General features: G+C 32.5%; 2 protein-coding genes across 4 annotated transcripts; one reads left to right on the top strand and one right to left on the bottom strand.

Annotated features, from left to right (window-relative positions):
- Window positions 1–2,958: 2,958 nt before the first annotated feature.
- Window positions 2,959–8,004, top strand: LOC107911772 (mitogen-activated protein kinase kinase 3-like). Of its 3 annotated transcripts, none has more exons than XM_016839695.2 (11): window positions 2,959–3,131; window positions 3,565–3,715; window positions 3,817–4,071; window positions 4,196–4,414; window positions 4,497–4,634; window positions 4,807–4,974; window positions 5,085–5,198; window positions 5,487–5,594; window positions 6,086–6,177; window positions 6,547–6,936; window positions 7,503–8,004. In XM_016839695.2, exons 2-10 carry the CDS (start codon window positions 3,614–3,616, stop codon window positions 6,905–6,907), a joined length of 1,557 nt encoding a protein of 518 aa, XP_016695184.2. In that variant the 5' UTR covers window positions 2,959–3,131; window positions 3,565–3,613; the 3' UTR covers window positions 6,908–6,936; window positions 7,503–8,004.
- Window positions 7,280–12,678, bottom strand: LOC107911773 (denticleless protein homolog). The gene is made up of 16 exons (XM_016839696.2): window positions 12,522–12,678; window positions 12,325–12,431; window positions 12,075–12,183; window positions 11,900–11,964; window positions 11,360–11,398; window positions 11,165–11,261; window positions 10,993–11,089; window positions 10,682–10,745; window positions 10,535–10,611; window positions 10,342–10,423; window positions 9,330–9,394; window positions 9,094–9,178; window positions 8,835–8,903; window positions 8,679–8,746; window positions 8,108–8,156; window positions 7,280–7,915 (listed from the first exon to the last, which is right to left on the bottom strand). The coding sequence occupies exons 1-16, from the start codon at window positions 12,592–12,594 to the stop codon at window positions 7,526–7,528; spliced, it is 1,536 nt and encodes a 511-aa protein (XP_016695185.1). The 5' UTR covers window positions 12,595–12,678; the 3' UTR covers window positions 7,280–7,525.
- Between the last annotated feature and the right edge of the window lie 564 nt (window positions 12,679–13,242).

The following is a 13,242-nucleotide window of genomic DNA, read 5'->3' as shown; positions in this document are numbered from 1 at the left end:
CTTAATGACACTCCGTAAATATTTCAATTTATAATATCGAGGTCTCGATACCTAGTTTTCGACCCAATTTACCTAATAATTTCTTTTAAATCACAAAATTCACTAATTTAAAAATATTTCTAAAATCACGCTTAACTTATAATTATTAATTAATAAATTTTTCTAACTTTTTCATCGAATTTAGTGATCTCAAATCACTGTTTTGACACTATTGAAAATTGGGCTGTTACAAAACCGATTAATAGATGGGTAAGTGTTTAATTGAACCCTTTAATATATAAATCCCAACAAACTCAATTAATGGTTTTAATCATCCCTTTAAGGAATAATCCTTAGCAAATTGAATGATGATGAATGAATTCTCATGACCCTTTGAAGAAAATCGAGAAGAAAACTACTTCTAATTGAAAATTTTATTAATGAAAACAATTGTGTATCTAATGAACAATGAAGAGGCATTTATATATGATAACTAATTAAATCCAAGTAAAACTTTAAAGTATAATGAAACTCTAATTAATCTATGATAGGCGTCGAAACCACCAAAAATAATTCCTACAAAATAACTCTAAATAGTAGTAAAGAGTGGTAGTAGGGTTGAGCCCACAAGGATTTGTGTTCTAATCAACTTTCGTGTTTAACTTGTGATCAGAATTTCTGTCGTGTCGATAGTCGTGGCTATAGTTGTGCCCACAACTCCAAACAGACCTGCTAAAAAATAAACAAATAAATCAGGGGAGTTTTGAAATGTTTAGAAACTAAATAATTGAAACAACATAAATAAATAATTAAATAAATTAGAAATTAAATTGGAAATTAAATTTGGATTTTTTAATCAAAGATAATAAGCCTTAGCCCTAGACTCAGTGGATTTCGGATTTTTGAATCGATCCTTGAAAATTAATTTTCTCCTCCAAACAATAAGCTGGTTATAGCAGTTAAGAACGTCATAACCACCAATTCTTCTTCTCGTAGTTGGTCTGGTACGACCTGCAAACCAACCTTTACCGATTATCTAATCGAGATACACGTGTTCCCGGTTTAAGATTACGGCAGCCTTGCGCTCTGAAGAATCGAACTCGAATTAACAGTCTCAATCGCGTGGGTCGTTTAAACCCGTTCACTTATTCCTTGATTTGTTCTCGGAGATCCGAATACAGCACGGCTGACTCGTTTCTCCAACTGTCAGCAGACACGACTCCAACCCAACATGCACTTTTTCGACTTGAAATCGAGTTAACTTTAAGGGATGAGTTAACTTTAAGGGATGAGTTAACTTTAAGGGATGAGTTGTCAATCTCGATACTTAGGAAAGATGTGAAAACAGTTTGGAATGATTTTTAGTACGGATACGTATCTCACGATTCCCGACCGGAAAGAATACCGACCTAAAGCTAAAATAGAATTTAGTGAAATATGAATTTAATCATGCTTGTAGGTAATGGAAGGTGATTTGATGATAATGGAGGAAATTGAAAAAAGAAAGGACATAGAAGGCAATTAAACGAATTTTGAAATAACAAAAAAATGGAAATGGAAGTAACAGAACTTCACGCCCAAATTGGAAGAAAAAAAAAGAATAACTCCTCTTTAATTCTAAATGAAAATCAAAATGTAAAATTAAATGTGTCTTTCCTAAGTACATTAAAGTCCTATTTATACACATGGTATTTACTAATTTTGGCTTTAACCACTTCAACACATAATTAAAATTAAATAAATAAAATAAGATTTTTCTATTTTTGGCTTTTTTTACATTTTTTATTCAGCCTCACTTTATTGATTGTGTTTCAATTTGGTCCTTTTCTGCTCGTTTTTTACTCTTAGCGTCCTAATTGCATCCCTAACAAGATTAAAACATAAAAGCACTAAATCAGCAGGGATCAATTCAAAAATAAACCGAATTAAACACAAAATTTCATGCAAATTAACATGTTATCAATCTAAAATTAAATATTATTCTTTGACTAATAAACATACAATTGCTAAACAACTTAAAATACTTGAAAATATATTTAAAATTCAAAATAAATAAATAATAAAACCTAATAAATACAATATTTGGCTCATATATAATAAAATTAAACCCAATATTATTTAAACTTGAATTAAAAGCTCGAAATTCATAATTTACCATAATAATCCCGTCCAGAAATTCTGTTCGCGCAGTTTTCATTAAAATGGTTACAATTTGAGCTCCCGAGCTTGAAATTGAGTGATTTAAAGTGCGTTTTGAAGCTAAAAGATAGATTTTCGAATTCTATGAAGACATCTCAACTCAAAAATGCATTGATCACATCCAAAAAGTCGTCGCAAGTTGATTGATTTTACAATTTTAAAAATTGGCCACTTTTGTAAATGAAATTTAATAAATTTCAACCCATCCATACATGTATCAATTTACCATTAACAAAAAGATTGTAGGAAACAAATGACAAGCACTCCAAAGAATAAGATCCAATCCCATTTTAATCATTATAGCTTCTAAAAAAACCCCTCCACCCTCACATGCTTTATCCATATCAACCGCTCTTCTTAAATTTCAGATGATGAAAGGTTTCATTAGCAACTAGGATATTATCATGAATAATTCTGTTCTCCACAAAAGCACTTTGGTTCGAAGTGATACACCTCCCCATAAGCTCTTTCTGTTTGTCATTACTTTCGATATGATTTTATAAGCAAAATTGCAGCAACTGATAGGACTGACTTGAGTTATTTCTTCAAGTCGTTTCACCTTTGGAATAAGCACGATACTAGTCTGATTTAGTTCTCGAAGCATACGGCCATTTTGGAAAAAGTTCTTCACCGTACAACAAATGCTCTCCTTAATAATATCCCAAAACTGCTGAAAAAATGCACCACAGAAACCATCAGGCCCAGGAGCCTTCAGGGCCCCATCTAAAACACAGTTGCGACAATTTCCTCTTCAGTCACTTCTGAAACTGGTGGGCTAGAACTGAGTCTAGATCATTGGGCCGAGATTCAACACTATAATCGAGATTTGGGAACAGTTATTACAATTTTCATGGTGGTTGTCTGTACATTAGTCAAAAGATAACAACTGCAAACAAGATAACTGCATCGAACTGAACTCCTGCGTCGGATTGGGAAGATAGAAACTAAAACAAGTAACTATATCCTCTGATGATAATTCTCTACTTTTTTGCTGATTTTAAAGTTTTTCAATTTGAATTTTTAATGCTATTCTTATACAAGTTTCCAATTCTGTTATAGTTCTTCCGTTTTTTTAACTCAATATCCACTGATTTTTAGAAGAAAGCTTACAAGTTTTTCTTTTTCTTTTTCCCCCTTTCTGATTTCATGGGAATTTGAATTGGATCGTTGTTTCATTCGATGGGCAATGATAATTACAGAACAATTATCCCTTAATTTCGTTAGATTAGTGAATCACGGTTGGTTAATTTGAAATTCCTTGTGCGTGGGCAGTAAAATCTGTTCAATTATTTCCTTTTTCTTTATTGTTAGGGAATTTTTGTTTGTTAAAGACATGTTATTACAAGATTTTTATGAGATAATGAGACTGGTTCTGCATTTGGACAGTGTGAGAACGAATGCATCATTGTCGAATTTACTGTCATAGTGAGTTATAATGTCGGGATTAGAAGAGTTAAGGAAGAAGCTAGCGCCTCTGTTTGATTCCGAGAAGGGATTCTCGGCTGGATCAACACTTGATCCTTATGATTCTTACATGGTAAACTTCGCCATCGATGAGTTTTATGTGATTATGAAGCTAGTTTTTATCCTTATGATGATTCTTACATAAAATGTTTCTGTTTTGGGATTTCTTTGAAGCTGTCGGATAGTGGAACTGTCAACTTGTTGAGTAGATCTTATGGAGTGTATAACATTAATGAGCTTGGATTGCAAAAATGCACATCTTCACCTGTGGACGAAACGGATCAAGGTGAAAAGACGTATCGGTGTGCATCTCATGAGATGCGGATATTCGGGGCAATAGGTAGTGGTGCAAGCAGTGTTGTTCAAAGAGCTATGCATATTCCATCTCATAGAATTCTTGCATTGAAGAAAATTAATATATTTGAGAAGGTAATTTTGTTACAAAGATATGCTTGTTTTTCGTTTAAAAATCGGCTAGATTTATTTCAATCATGAAGAGCACCATGGGGTTTATAGATTTGGTTTATATCCGAGTTACATTTTTGCATATTAGGAGAAAAGACAACAACTTTTGACAGAAATACGGACACTTTGTGAAGCACCCTGTTCTGAGGGTCTGGTGGAATTCCATGGAGCTTTCTATTCCCCGGACTCGGGACAAATAAGCATAGCTTTAGAATACATGGATGGAGGGTCACTGGCAGATATCTTAAGATTGAAGAAAAGTATACCAGAACCAGTCCTTTCATCTATGTTTCAGAAGCTCCTGCAGGTAATAACATCTCATCTTGTTCCGGGATCGGCCTATATATGCTACATATTTTTAAGTTGAAACCACATTTCCTATCATCTAGGGACTAAGCTACTTGCATGGAGTTAGGCATTTGGTTCACAGAGACATCAAGCCTGCAAATTTGCTCGTAAATCTTAAAGGGGAGCCCAAAATAACAGATTTTGGCATAAGTGCTGGCCTAGATAATTCAATGGCAATGGTTAGTGATTAGATATTAATCAGTTCATGCTTGATTTTTTTCTTTGCTATCATTACGTTTGATTATTTTAGTTTATTAAAGAGATGTCTTTGCTGGAGTTGCTCTCAAAGATGATAATCAGTTATTAAAATCTATGATAAATGTCTAACAACTGCTTCGGACTTGTTACCAGTGTGCTACCTTTGTCGGAACTGTTACATACATGTCACCCGAGCGAATTCGAAATGAGAGTTATTCTTATCCTGCTGATATATGGAGCCTTGGTCTTGCTCTCTTTGAGTGCGGAACTGGAGAATTTCCATATATGGCTAATGAAGGACCTGTTAATCTCATGTTGCAGGTAATATACCAGTGCCTTTAATACAGAACTTGACATTGAATGTTGCTTGAAACTTATATTATTTTTTAGTTCATTTAATCTGACATTATAATTTCTGAATTTCATGGAAGATCTTGGATGATCCTTCCCCATCACCGCCAAAACACAAATTTTCACCAGAGTTCTGTTCATTTATCGATGCTTGCCTGCAGAAGGATGCAGATGCCAGACCAACAGCTGAGCAGGTAACTTATACTCGATGAATATATGACCTATGTTACTCAGATTCGGTTGTAAGTACCAAACATGGTTATGTATCTGACATGGGTATGTTCAATTTTTCTAAGATTTCCATGTATTTTGAGAGTCCTTAGAGCCTGGCTGATCATATCCCTGTACCTATGTCCAGACGAATATGTGTTAGATACAATTGGCAGACGTAGGTACTTAAAAGAAAAACGAAAAGTTGGAACAACATAACATGTGACAATTTGAGCTTAACAATATGCTGAATTGATATTGTCTGATTGCAGCTTCTTTCCCACCCATTTATCAAAAAGCATGAGCATGATACAGTAGACCTAGCAGCATTTGTTCGAAGTGTTTTTGATCCAACTCAAAGACTGAAAGATTTGGCTGATGTGAGTATATGAACTCGTATTTTAGATTATATTCCAAAAGTTAAACACATGTTTGGTATTTTCATTGTGGCATAGGACGTAGGCACGAAGTTTGAGATATTTAAACTTGAAATATTGTCCATATTGTTACATAATAGTATAGCATTTCAAGGTTCTTACTTTAGGGGCATATAGGACCTCAAATGCTGCTGCGGATTAGATGGTCAAAGTTAGAATATCAATCATACATTATGGCGGTTGGCAGATCAATATCTGTTAAAAGAATTCTCTGTTAGTTTGCATCCATTTACTTTCGCTGTCTAATATCCGTATTGAGCATCTTTTTCAAAACTTTGGAGGTAAGATAATAGAACAGGTTGTCTGGTTATAATATGGTTAAGCATTCAAGGTAAAATATTTGATTTAACATTGAAAAGTTACTGGAACTTGGAATTTGTGTATTGTTTATCTTTTTTTATTTTTTTAATGGATACTAATGTTTGCATGATCAGATGTTGACATTACACTATTACTTACTATTTGATGGACCGGACGAAAACTGGCAGCATGCAAGGACCCTATACAATGAAGATTCGACTTTTAGGTAATGAACTAGCAACTGATAGATTTCCTATCATTTTTTTCATGGTAAATCAGTGGAATAATTCTCATGCTTACATATTTCATGCTTTTTAGTTCTCTTCAGGTTTCAATAACATTATGGTTCTTAATTAATTTACTTTTATTCTTCCGATAAATGTATCAATATGGTTATAAATACCCCATTAGAGTAATCTCGATCAAAAACATTTCTGCAGAAGAAGATACCATTTAAAAGCTTTACAGTTGAATGTTCATATGGCAAAAGTATTTTAGTTATGGAATATGTTTGAATACGGTTAAATTTTTTTGGGCAGCCTGATGTGGCTTTATGGTTTGCATTACTAAGAGGAATTTCTTTTTATATATTCAGTTTCTCAGGGAAGCAGTTTGTTGGTCCAAATGATATCCATGCAAAGTTGTCCAGTATCCGGGGCACATTAGCAGGTGACTGGCCCCCTGAAAAGCTTGTACATGTTGTAGAAAAACTCCAATGTCGTGCTCATGGTCAAGACGGAGTAGCAATCCGTGTCTCAGGATCCTTCATTATTGGAAATCAGTTTCTAATTTGTGGGGATGGTTTACAAGTAGAGGGCATGCCTAACTTTAAAGATCTTTCTATCGATATCCCTAGTAAGCGAATGGGTACATTTCAGGAACAATTTATAATGGAACCAGGAAATGTCATTGGTCGCTACTTTATAGCTAAACAAGAGCTTTACATTATTCAATAGACGAACTACGAGCATGCTCTCCGCTTGAGGTTAGTAGTTCTTGACTTGTTCACAAAGTTTACATTAACATTCGGTTTCATCTTGCTACCGGATTGATTATTGCAGTCATGGAATGAGAAATTTCCTCATTTTTGAGCTAAATTACTTTTTTCTTATTACAGTTTCTACAACTTTTTCAACTTCTTCCATTGACTGTTGATCTCATGTAGTGCATGTTGGTATCACGTATATTGGTGTAAACCACATGTTCTGCTTTTGAAACATATAAGTATTGCCATTGTTATCGATGTTATTTGCTGGACTTACCATACAGACATGTGTAGACCGACTGATAATGACTTTTATTATCTGTATTCAATTTTATCCGTGATATATTTAAATAATCATATACATACCCTATATTGATACTTGAATGTGTCAAACACAAATAAACACCCATGTGTTTTTACAGTTGGCTGTTTAGTGATTAATTGACCTCTCAAGATTACATGTGTATATTATCATATACATAGAGTCCGAGCAACAATTAAACCTATGGATTAGAATTTAGAAGGAACTTGAGTTGCCCATCTGAATTTCAAGTACTTTTATACAGTCTGGTTCAATGTGGCGCAAGTTTCATTGAATGGCTAGAAAGTAATCGCGGATGGTCTTCCGTTTCAACGAGGAAGGAGGATTCAGCACTGAAGTCGGACTCCTCATTGAGGCTTCAGGTGTTTTCTCAAAGGTTTCATTTGAGTCTGAACTTGATGGGAACTTTTTCTTCTGGGCTTCAGGAGTTCTAAGTAAAGATGCAGTGGCAGGACTTGATGAGTAAATTTGGGGTGCTTCATCTGAAGAATATGAACTACCAGTACCAGGTTGCTTTATTTGATCCATTGGTTCTACAGTCTCATTCACCAATAGCTTACTACTTTCTGCGCTTGGAACTGCCATTACTCTTCTTCGGACAGAAGATGGCAATCTTGTGCTTGAGCAGTATCTGGGTTCAATGTTCCATAGTCGAACCTGAAAATTGTACGCAGTTCTGGTTAGAACTGAGAAGCATAAAAATTTCCAAATAATGTTCAATCTCAGCACATGCCATTTAAATTCAAGTGTGAATATCGTATACAAACATGCTTAAAACATGCAAGTTTTTTTTCTTTTTGAAATTTTCACACAGATTTTAGACGCAAATATAACAAGCTCAACACTGACCGTGAAATCATCTGAACAGGTTGCTATCTTCCCAATTTCAGATGGGCACCTGCAGAATATGAAGAAAAGAAAGATATAACATTTAAAACTAACATTCTAGCAATATGGGGCTAAAACTTAGTTTCATAAACCATGCAGCTTTAGGCAAAAATTTAATTTCATATCTGCCTAAATTAACTTAATTTTTAAAAGTTAAATTTCAGAAAAGAAATTCTCTAAACCATCAAAAGTAAAAGCAGACTCAAGTGAAAAAGCAACCAACAAATAACAAAAATTATAAAAATAACACAAGAAAAATCTTTGAACTATCACAAATCTAACGATACAATTTAAATGACATCGATAGTCGAAATTAAAATCTATCTACAAAATGAGAGTCTAAAGAATTTAAACTCTATACAAATTTATGTTCTAAAATTATAAAATTAACCATAATAATTCAAAATTTTACTAATGTATTCAAATAGATAGATTTCTATTTGCATTCATCATAAATTTCGATCTGTGACCAATAACATAATGACATAATAAAAACAAAACAATAACAATGGTTGCAATGAAAGGAAATTACCAATCTACTGCCGTAACTTCTCCTTTATGACTTTTCAAGATGATAGGCTCCGCTAGAGGCTTGTTTACCTGCTTTCCATTGTTAGCTATATTATGTTCTGAAATAAAAACAAGAAATATTTATTCCAAACATATATTTTCATTTTAAGAACCCAACCTTCCATATGTAAGCATCTCCATCACTTGAACCACTTAATACATGATCCCCATCTGGACTGATTGCAGCCTGCAATTTCATATATATTCAAAGTATAGGAGAAATTAGCAATCAAACAAAAGAAATCATCTGCAATTGCATGTTCAATTTTCTTTCCATTTATTTTGAGGATTTTGTTAAGATACCCGAATATGCGCTGGGACCGAACATGGATACTTCAAACATAGATGAATAGTACATAAAATTAAGTAGAACGTACGTTTACATAAAAAGATTCTATTTGGCATCCAGAGAAAGTGTGAATCGGGCCCTTATCAAGCTGAAGTACATTATACAAATATATCCTGGTAAAAAAGAAAGAAAATTGCAGCCGAATTAGACATAACAGTTAATGTAATGATGTTTTTAGTTAGTGCAAAGCCAAATTAAACAAATTCTGGCTGTACGGTAAGTACAATCAGACTTAAAGAAACAGATGCTTGTCAGATTCATTACCTGTTATCCATGCAAGATGCTGTGAGAAATACTCCTTTCAAATCCTGGGACAAGCTAGATATACCCTGAAATGGTAACATTAACATGTTCAATATGAATAACTCTAGTTAAAATTCTATCTATGAATCTATGTTGCTCGAATTTAAGTGTGAGTTGAATATAAAAATGCATCTGACACTACGTTCAATCTTATTAGTTTTTTTATGCATTTGAAGAACCGTATCCTTATACCCATATAACATTAGATATGAATGTTAAGCATGACTCAAAAATGAGAGTAGATGTGAGCAGCTATAAATCTCAATTTAAGAGTGAGCGTTTGATCGAATCGAGTTGAATGAGTGAAAAAATTTCAAATTAATCAAATTGATAAATACTATTTTATCATCCTAACTCGATTTGAAATTTTTTTCGAATCAAATCGAGTAAATGAAATTTGAGTCAAAGTAAATCGAATAAAATTGTTTGAGTTAAATTAAAAAATTAAACATATCAAATTAAAATCTTGTTATAATATAACTAATTTCATGTTAGAGCACGTAAATTTAAAGCAATATATAATTCAAAAATTTTTCAAAGCAAAATAATAAAAAAACAAGATATTTTAATATGATAAACTTAAATAATTAATTAACTTATTTAAATCCCAAAATTATTATTTTAGAATTTTTTTAAAATTTAACTTTTTTATATATTTTTAGAATTTTTTAAGATTTTTATAATATTTTAAAAATATATAAAATTTGGAATTTTTATAAATATTTTAATTTTTAATTATTTTAAAAAATTAAAATTATTTTGAATTGTTTTTGTTAAGATAGACTCATTTGTTAATTTTCAAAATTAACAAGAAGTAAAAAAATATTTATACCTATCAGTTGTGCAATATTCAATGGACAATTAACAGTAGCTTGCTGGGTTGGACACCAATATTCCTTTCATGTATGGGAGTGAATTTTCTTATTTAGTAAAATACTGTTTTTGAAATATATTGCGGGATAGAAAATCCAACCTTTTGAGTTGAAGACTCTGGATGTGGACATGCCTGAGTAACATTAGATTTCAGATTTCTGGTATCCCAGAACTTCACAACACTGAAACAACCACCAGGATTAAGCGGGAGAGGGTATTAAGTAAGCATGATATAGCATATGCACAAGAACTCAAAACTTGATCTTAGTAATGTCACTGAGCTTCTAACGTACCTGTCTGCTGCTCCAGATGTGGCAATGGAAATCTCATCTTTGAGATAAATAACTGATGTAATGCTGGCAGCAGCAGCCTGAAAAGATATAAATAAAGCATTAAAATTTGCTTACAGTATATTGAATAAACCTCAGCAGTGAGCAAACCTTGCCACGCCTCCCCCGCCTTGCTTGAGATGAAAGATGAGCTCCTTTCACCATGGAAGTTGATCTGAATCAGGTGAAAATAACAACGAATGGAGGTATTATTTCCTAATATCACAAATATAAACTCCTAGGCTCAATTTCATTTTTAAAGTATCCATATCCGACAATCGTGTTTGATCCATATATACAAAGATATGATCTCTAAGAATCTTTTGCGTATATGAAAATACTTTTAAAAAATCATATAAATACTCTCACACAAAAAACATAGTCCTAGACCATGTATGAGAAAATAAGTTGCAACAACTTACGGATGGCATACTTCATCACATCTACTTTTCGAGTTACTCTTGCATCTTAGATCCCAAATGGCAAAGGACCCATCTCTCGACCCAGAGAGAACAAGATCTGTTGGACAATCAATGGTAAATGGCCAGCTCTTTCTGAACAAACAAGGAAAAGAAATATGTTCAAGAGAGCTACCAGAATTGGTTGGATGAGAACTCAAACATTTAACACTTCCCGTATGCCCCATCAACACTCCTGCGCATTTCTTATCCTGAGCATCCCATACCTTTATCTGCACAATGTTCAAAAGGAAAATTAGTTCATTTGGTTTCTTTGTTTCTTTCTCATTGAAGCAATAAAATAAACTGTTTTCTACACATGGCTACTTACAGTTTGATCCCCTGAAGCTGTTAAAATGTGGGTATCTTCCTGCAAGAAATATCAGAATATTAGCATAAAAAAAGCATAAATGCATTGGCTAGAAGATTTTGTATGGTAATTATCTCTTCGGTTCAACCAAAAATAGGTTTAATAGATACGAACTGATGTTACTCGCATTTGGACGTAGTATCAAATATGAGTGAGTGTATCTTGAAAGGTTATATTAATTTTCGAAAATATACATTTGACATGAGTGTAATGAAAAGCAAGAGCAATATAGGCATATACAGCACTCCTCTATCCTTGATGATTATTTCAAAAGATTGGTATCAACCATCCCAAGGATGTTTTACAACCAACAATTTTTAATGCAAGCACAAGAACTATTCTCAGGAGTCTAAAGCCTGACGATATATGATAGTTCTAAGATATGTATTTATAGGACTGCCTATCTAACATGGATAATATCTTCATTTGAAGTTTCAAGCTGAAGCTACTAGCTTATGTCCAATTCATAATTGCGTAGAAAGAATAAAAAGTGTGACCTACCTTGATCCAACATACATCAAATATGGCGTTGTGATGTGCTAGCCAATCATCGATTCTTGCTTTTTCTATACAAAATTTATTAGGTGAAAGAAAACACCATTATTAGAACTGAAAGTAAAAGTGGTATTTGAAGACGAAATAAATTGGATTTTAATGAAAATCCTGACAATCTAACCTGCATTTTCATGATAAGATGCAGCAGAAGAAAGCTCCCGCCGAGAATCAAACAGGTTTACATATCCAGCCTCATCAGATACAGCGAAAATATGGGAATTTTTACTTGCCTGAAATTAGGGATTTCATTCAAAATACAATAATTTTTATTAAAATCACTTACACTCTTTTTACATGGGGAAAAAACATATACTCCATAAATTAAATATTATTTGTACAGTTTTAATAAACTAACAAAAAAAAAAGAGTACCTTACAAAAGGAGACGGCCAAAGGAGGCGTTTCTAAAACATTGTTTTCAATCGCTCCGATTTCAGTAAAATCCGAAGCTAATTCGTCAATCCATGCTCGTTTTCTAACTGAATTTTTTCCATAAAATTGAAATAATCTTAGATAGATTTCTTTGAAAAGAAATTCAAGATATGAAAATAGAGAAAAATAAGCCTTACCTCGAAAGGTACTGAGTTCTCTGGATCTGATACTGTGGAAAAAATATTGGAAAGTTGACGAATCGGTTCGCATTTCTTCTTTTTTTTCTGCAGAAATCACGAGCTCAAAGAGAGATCTAAAGAAGACGATATTAGAAAGAAAAATGAAATTATTTGGAGATTGAAATGTTTTATATATTTCATTTGGATTACGCGCGAGGGAATGTTTGGCCGTGGTTTGAGCTGGCGGGAAATTTCAAATTTCTTTTTTCGCAGTTTACCGGCAGTTTCTCGCTGAAAAATAAAAAATAAAAATACTGGTAGAATTCATACTTAATTACCAAAAATAGTTTTCAAGTTAGATGGGGTAACTTTTAAGGTTAAAATTTGTGAAATTTGATCCTTATAGGAGTTCAAAATTTAATCTTTTTACTTTTTCAATTTAAAAATTTTAATTTAACTGTTGACATTAATGGTAGTTTCTGTCAAATTTTATTAATTTAATATATTTATTTTATGTCAATCATATATCATATTATTGAGGATAACTTAATCAAAATTTTAAAATGACAATTTAAAAAAAAAAACTTACAATTTTAATGATCAAACTTAAATTTTAAAATAAAAAATAAAAAAAATTAATTTTTCAAATACAAAATTTAAATTTTATTTTTTATCAAATTACGAAAACTAACATCACATTTTAACCCAATTTTAAATATGTAATCGACCAACCTTTTCT

Source organism: Gossypium hirsutum, chromosome D11 (genome assembly GCF_007990345.1).
Source record: "Gossypium hirsutum isolate 1008001.06 chromosome D11, Gossypium_hirsutum_v2.1, whole genome shotgun sequence".
NCBI lineage: Eukaryota > Viridiplantae > Streptophyta > Magnoliopsida > Malvales > Malvaceae > Gossypium > Gossypium hirsutum.
This window is presented reverse-complemented; position numbering and strand designations above follow the sequence as displayed.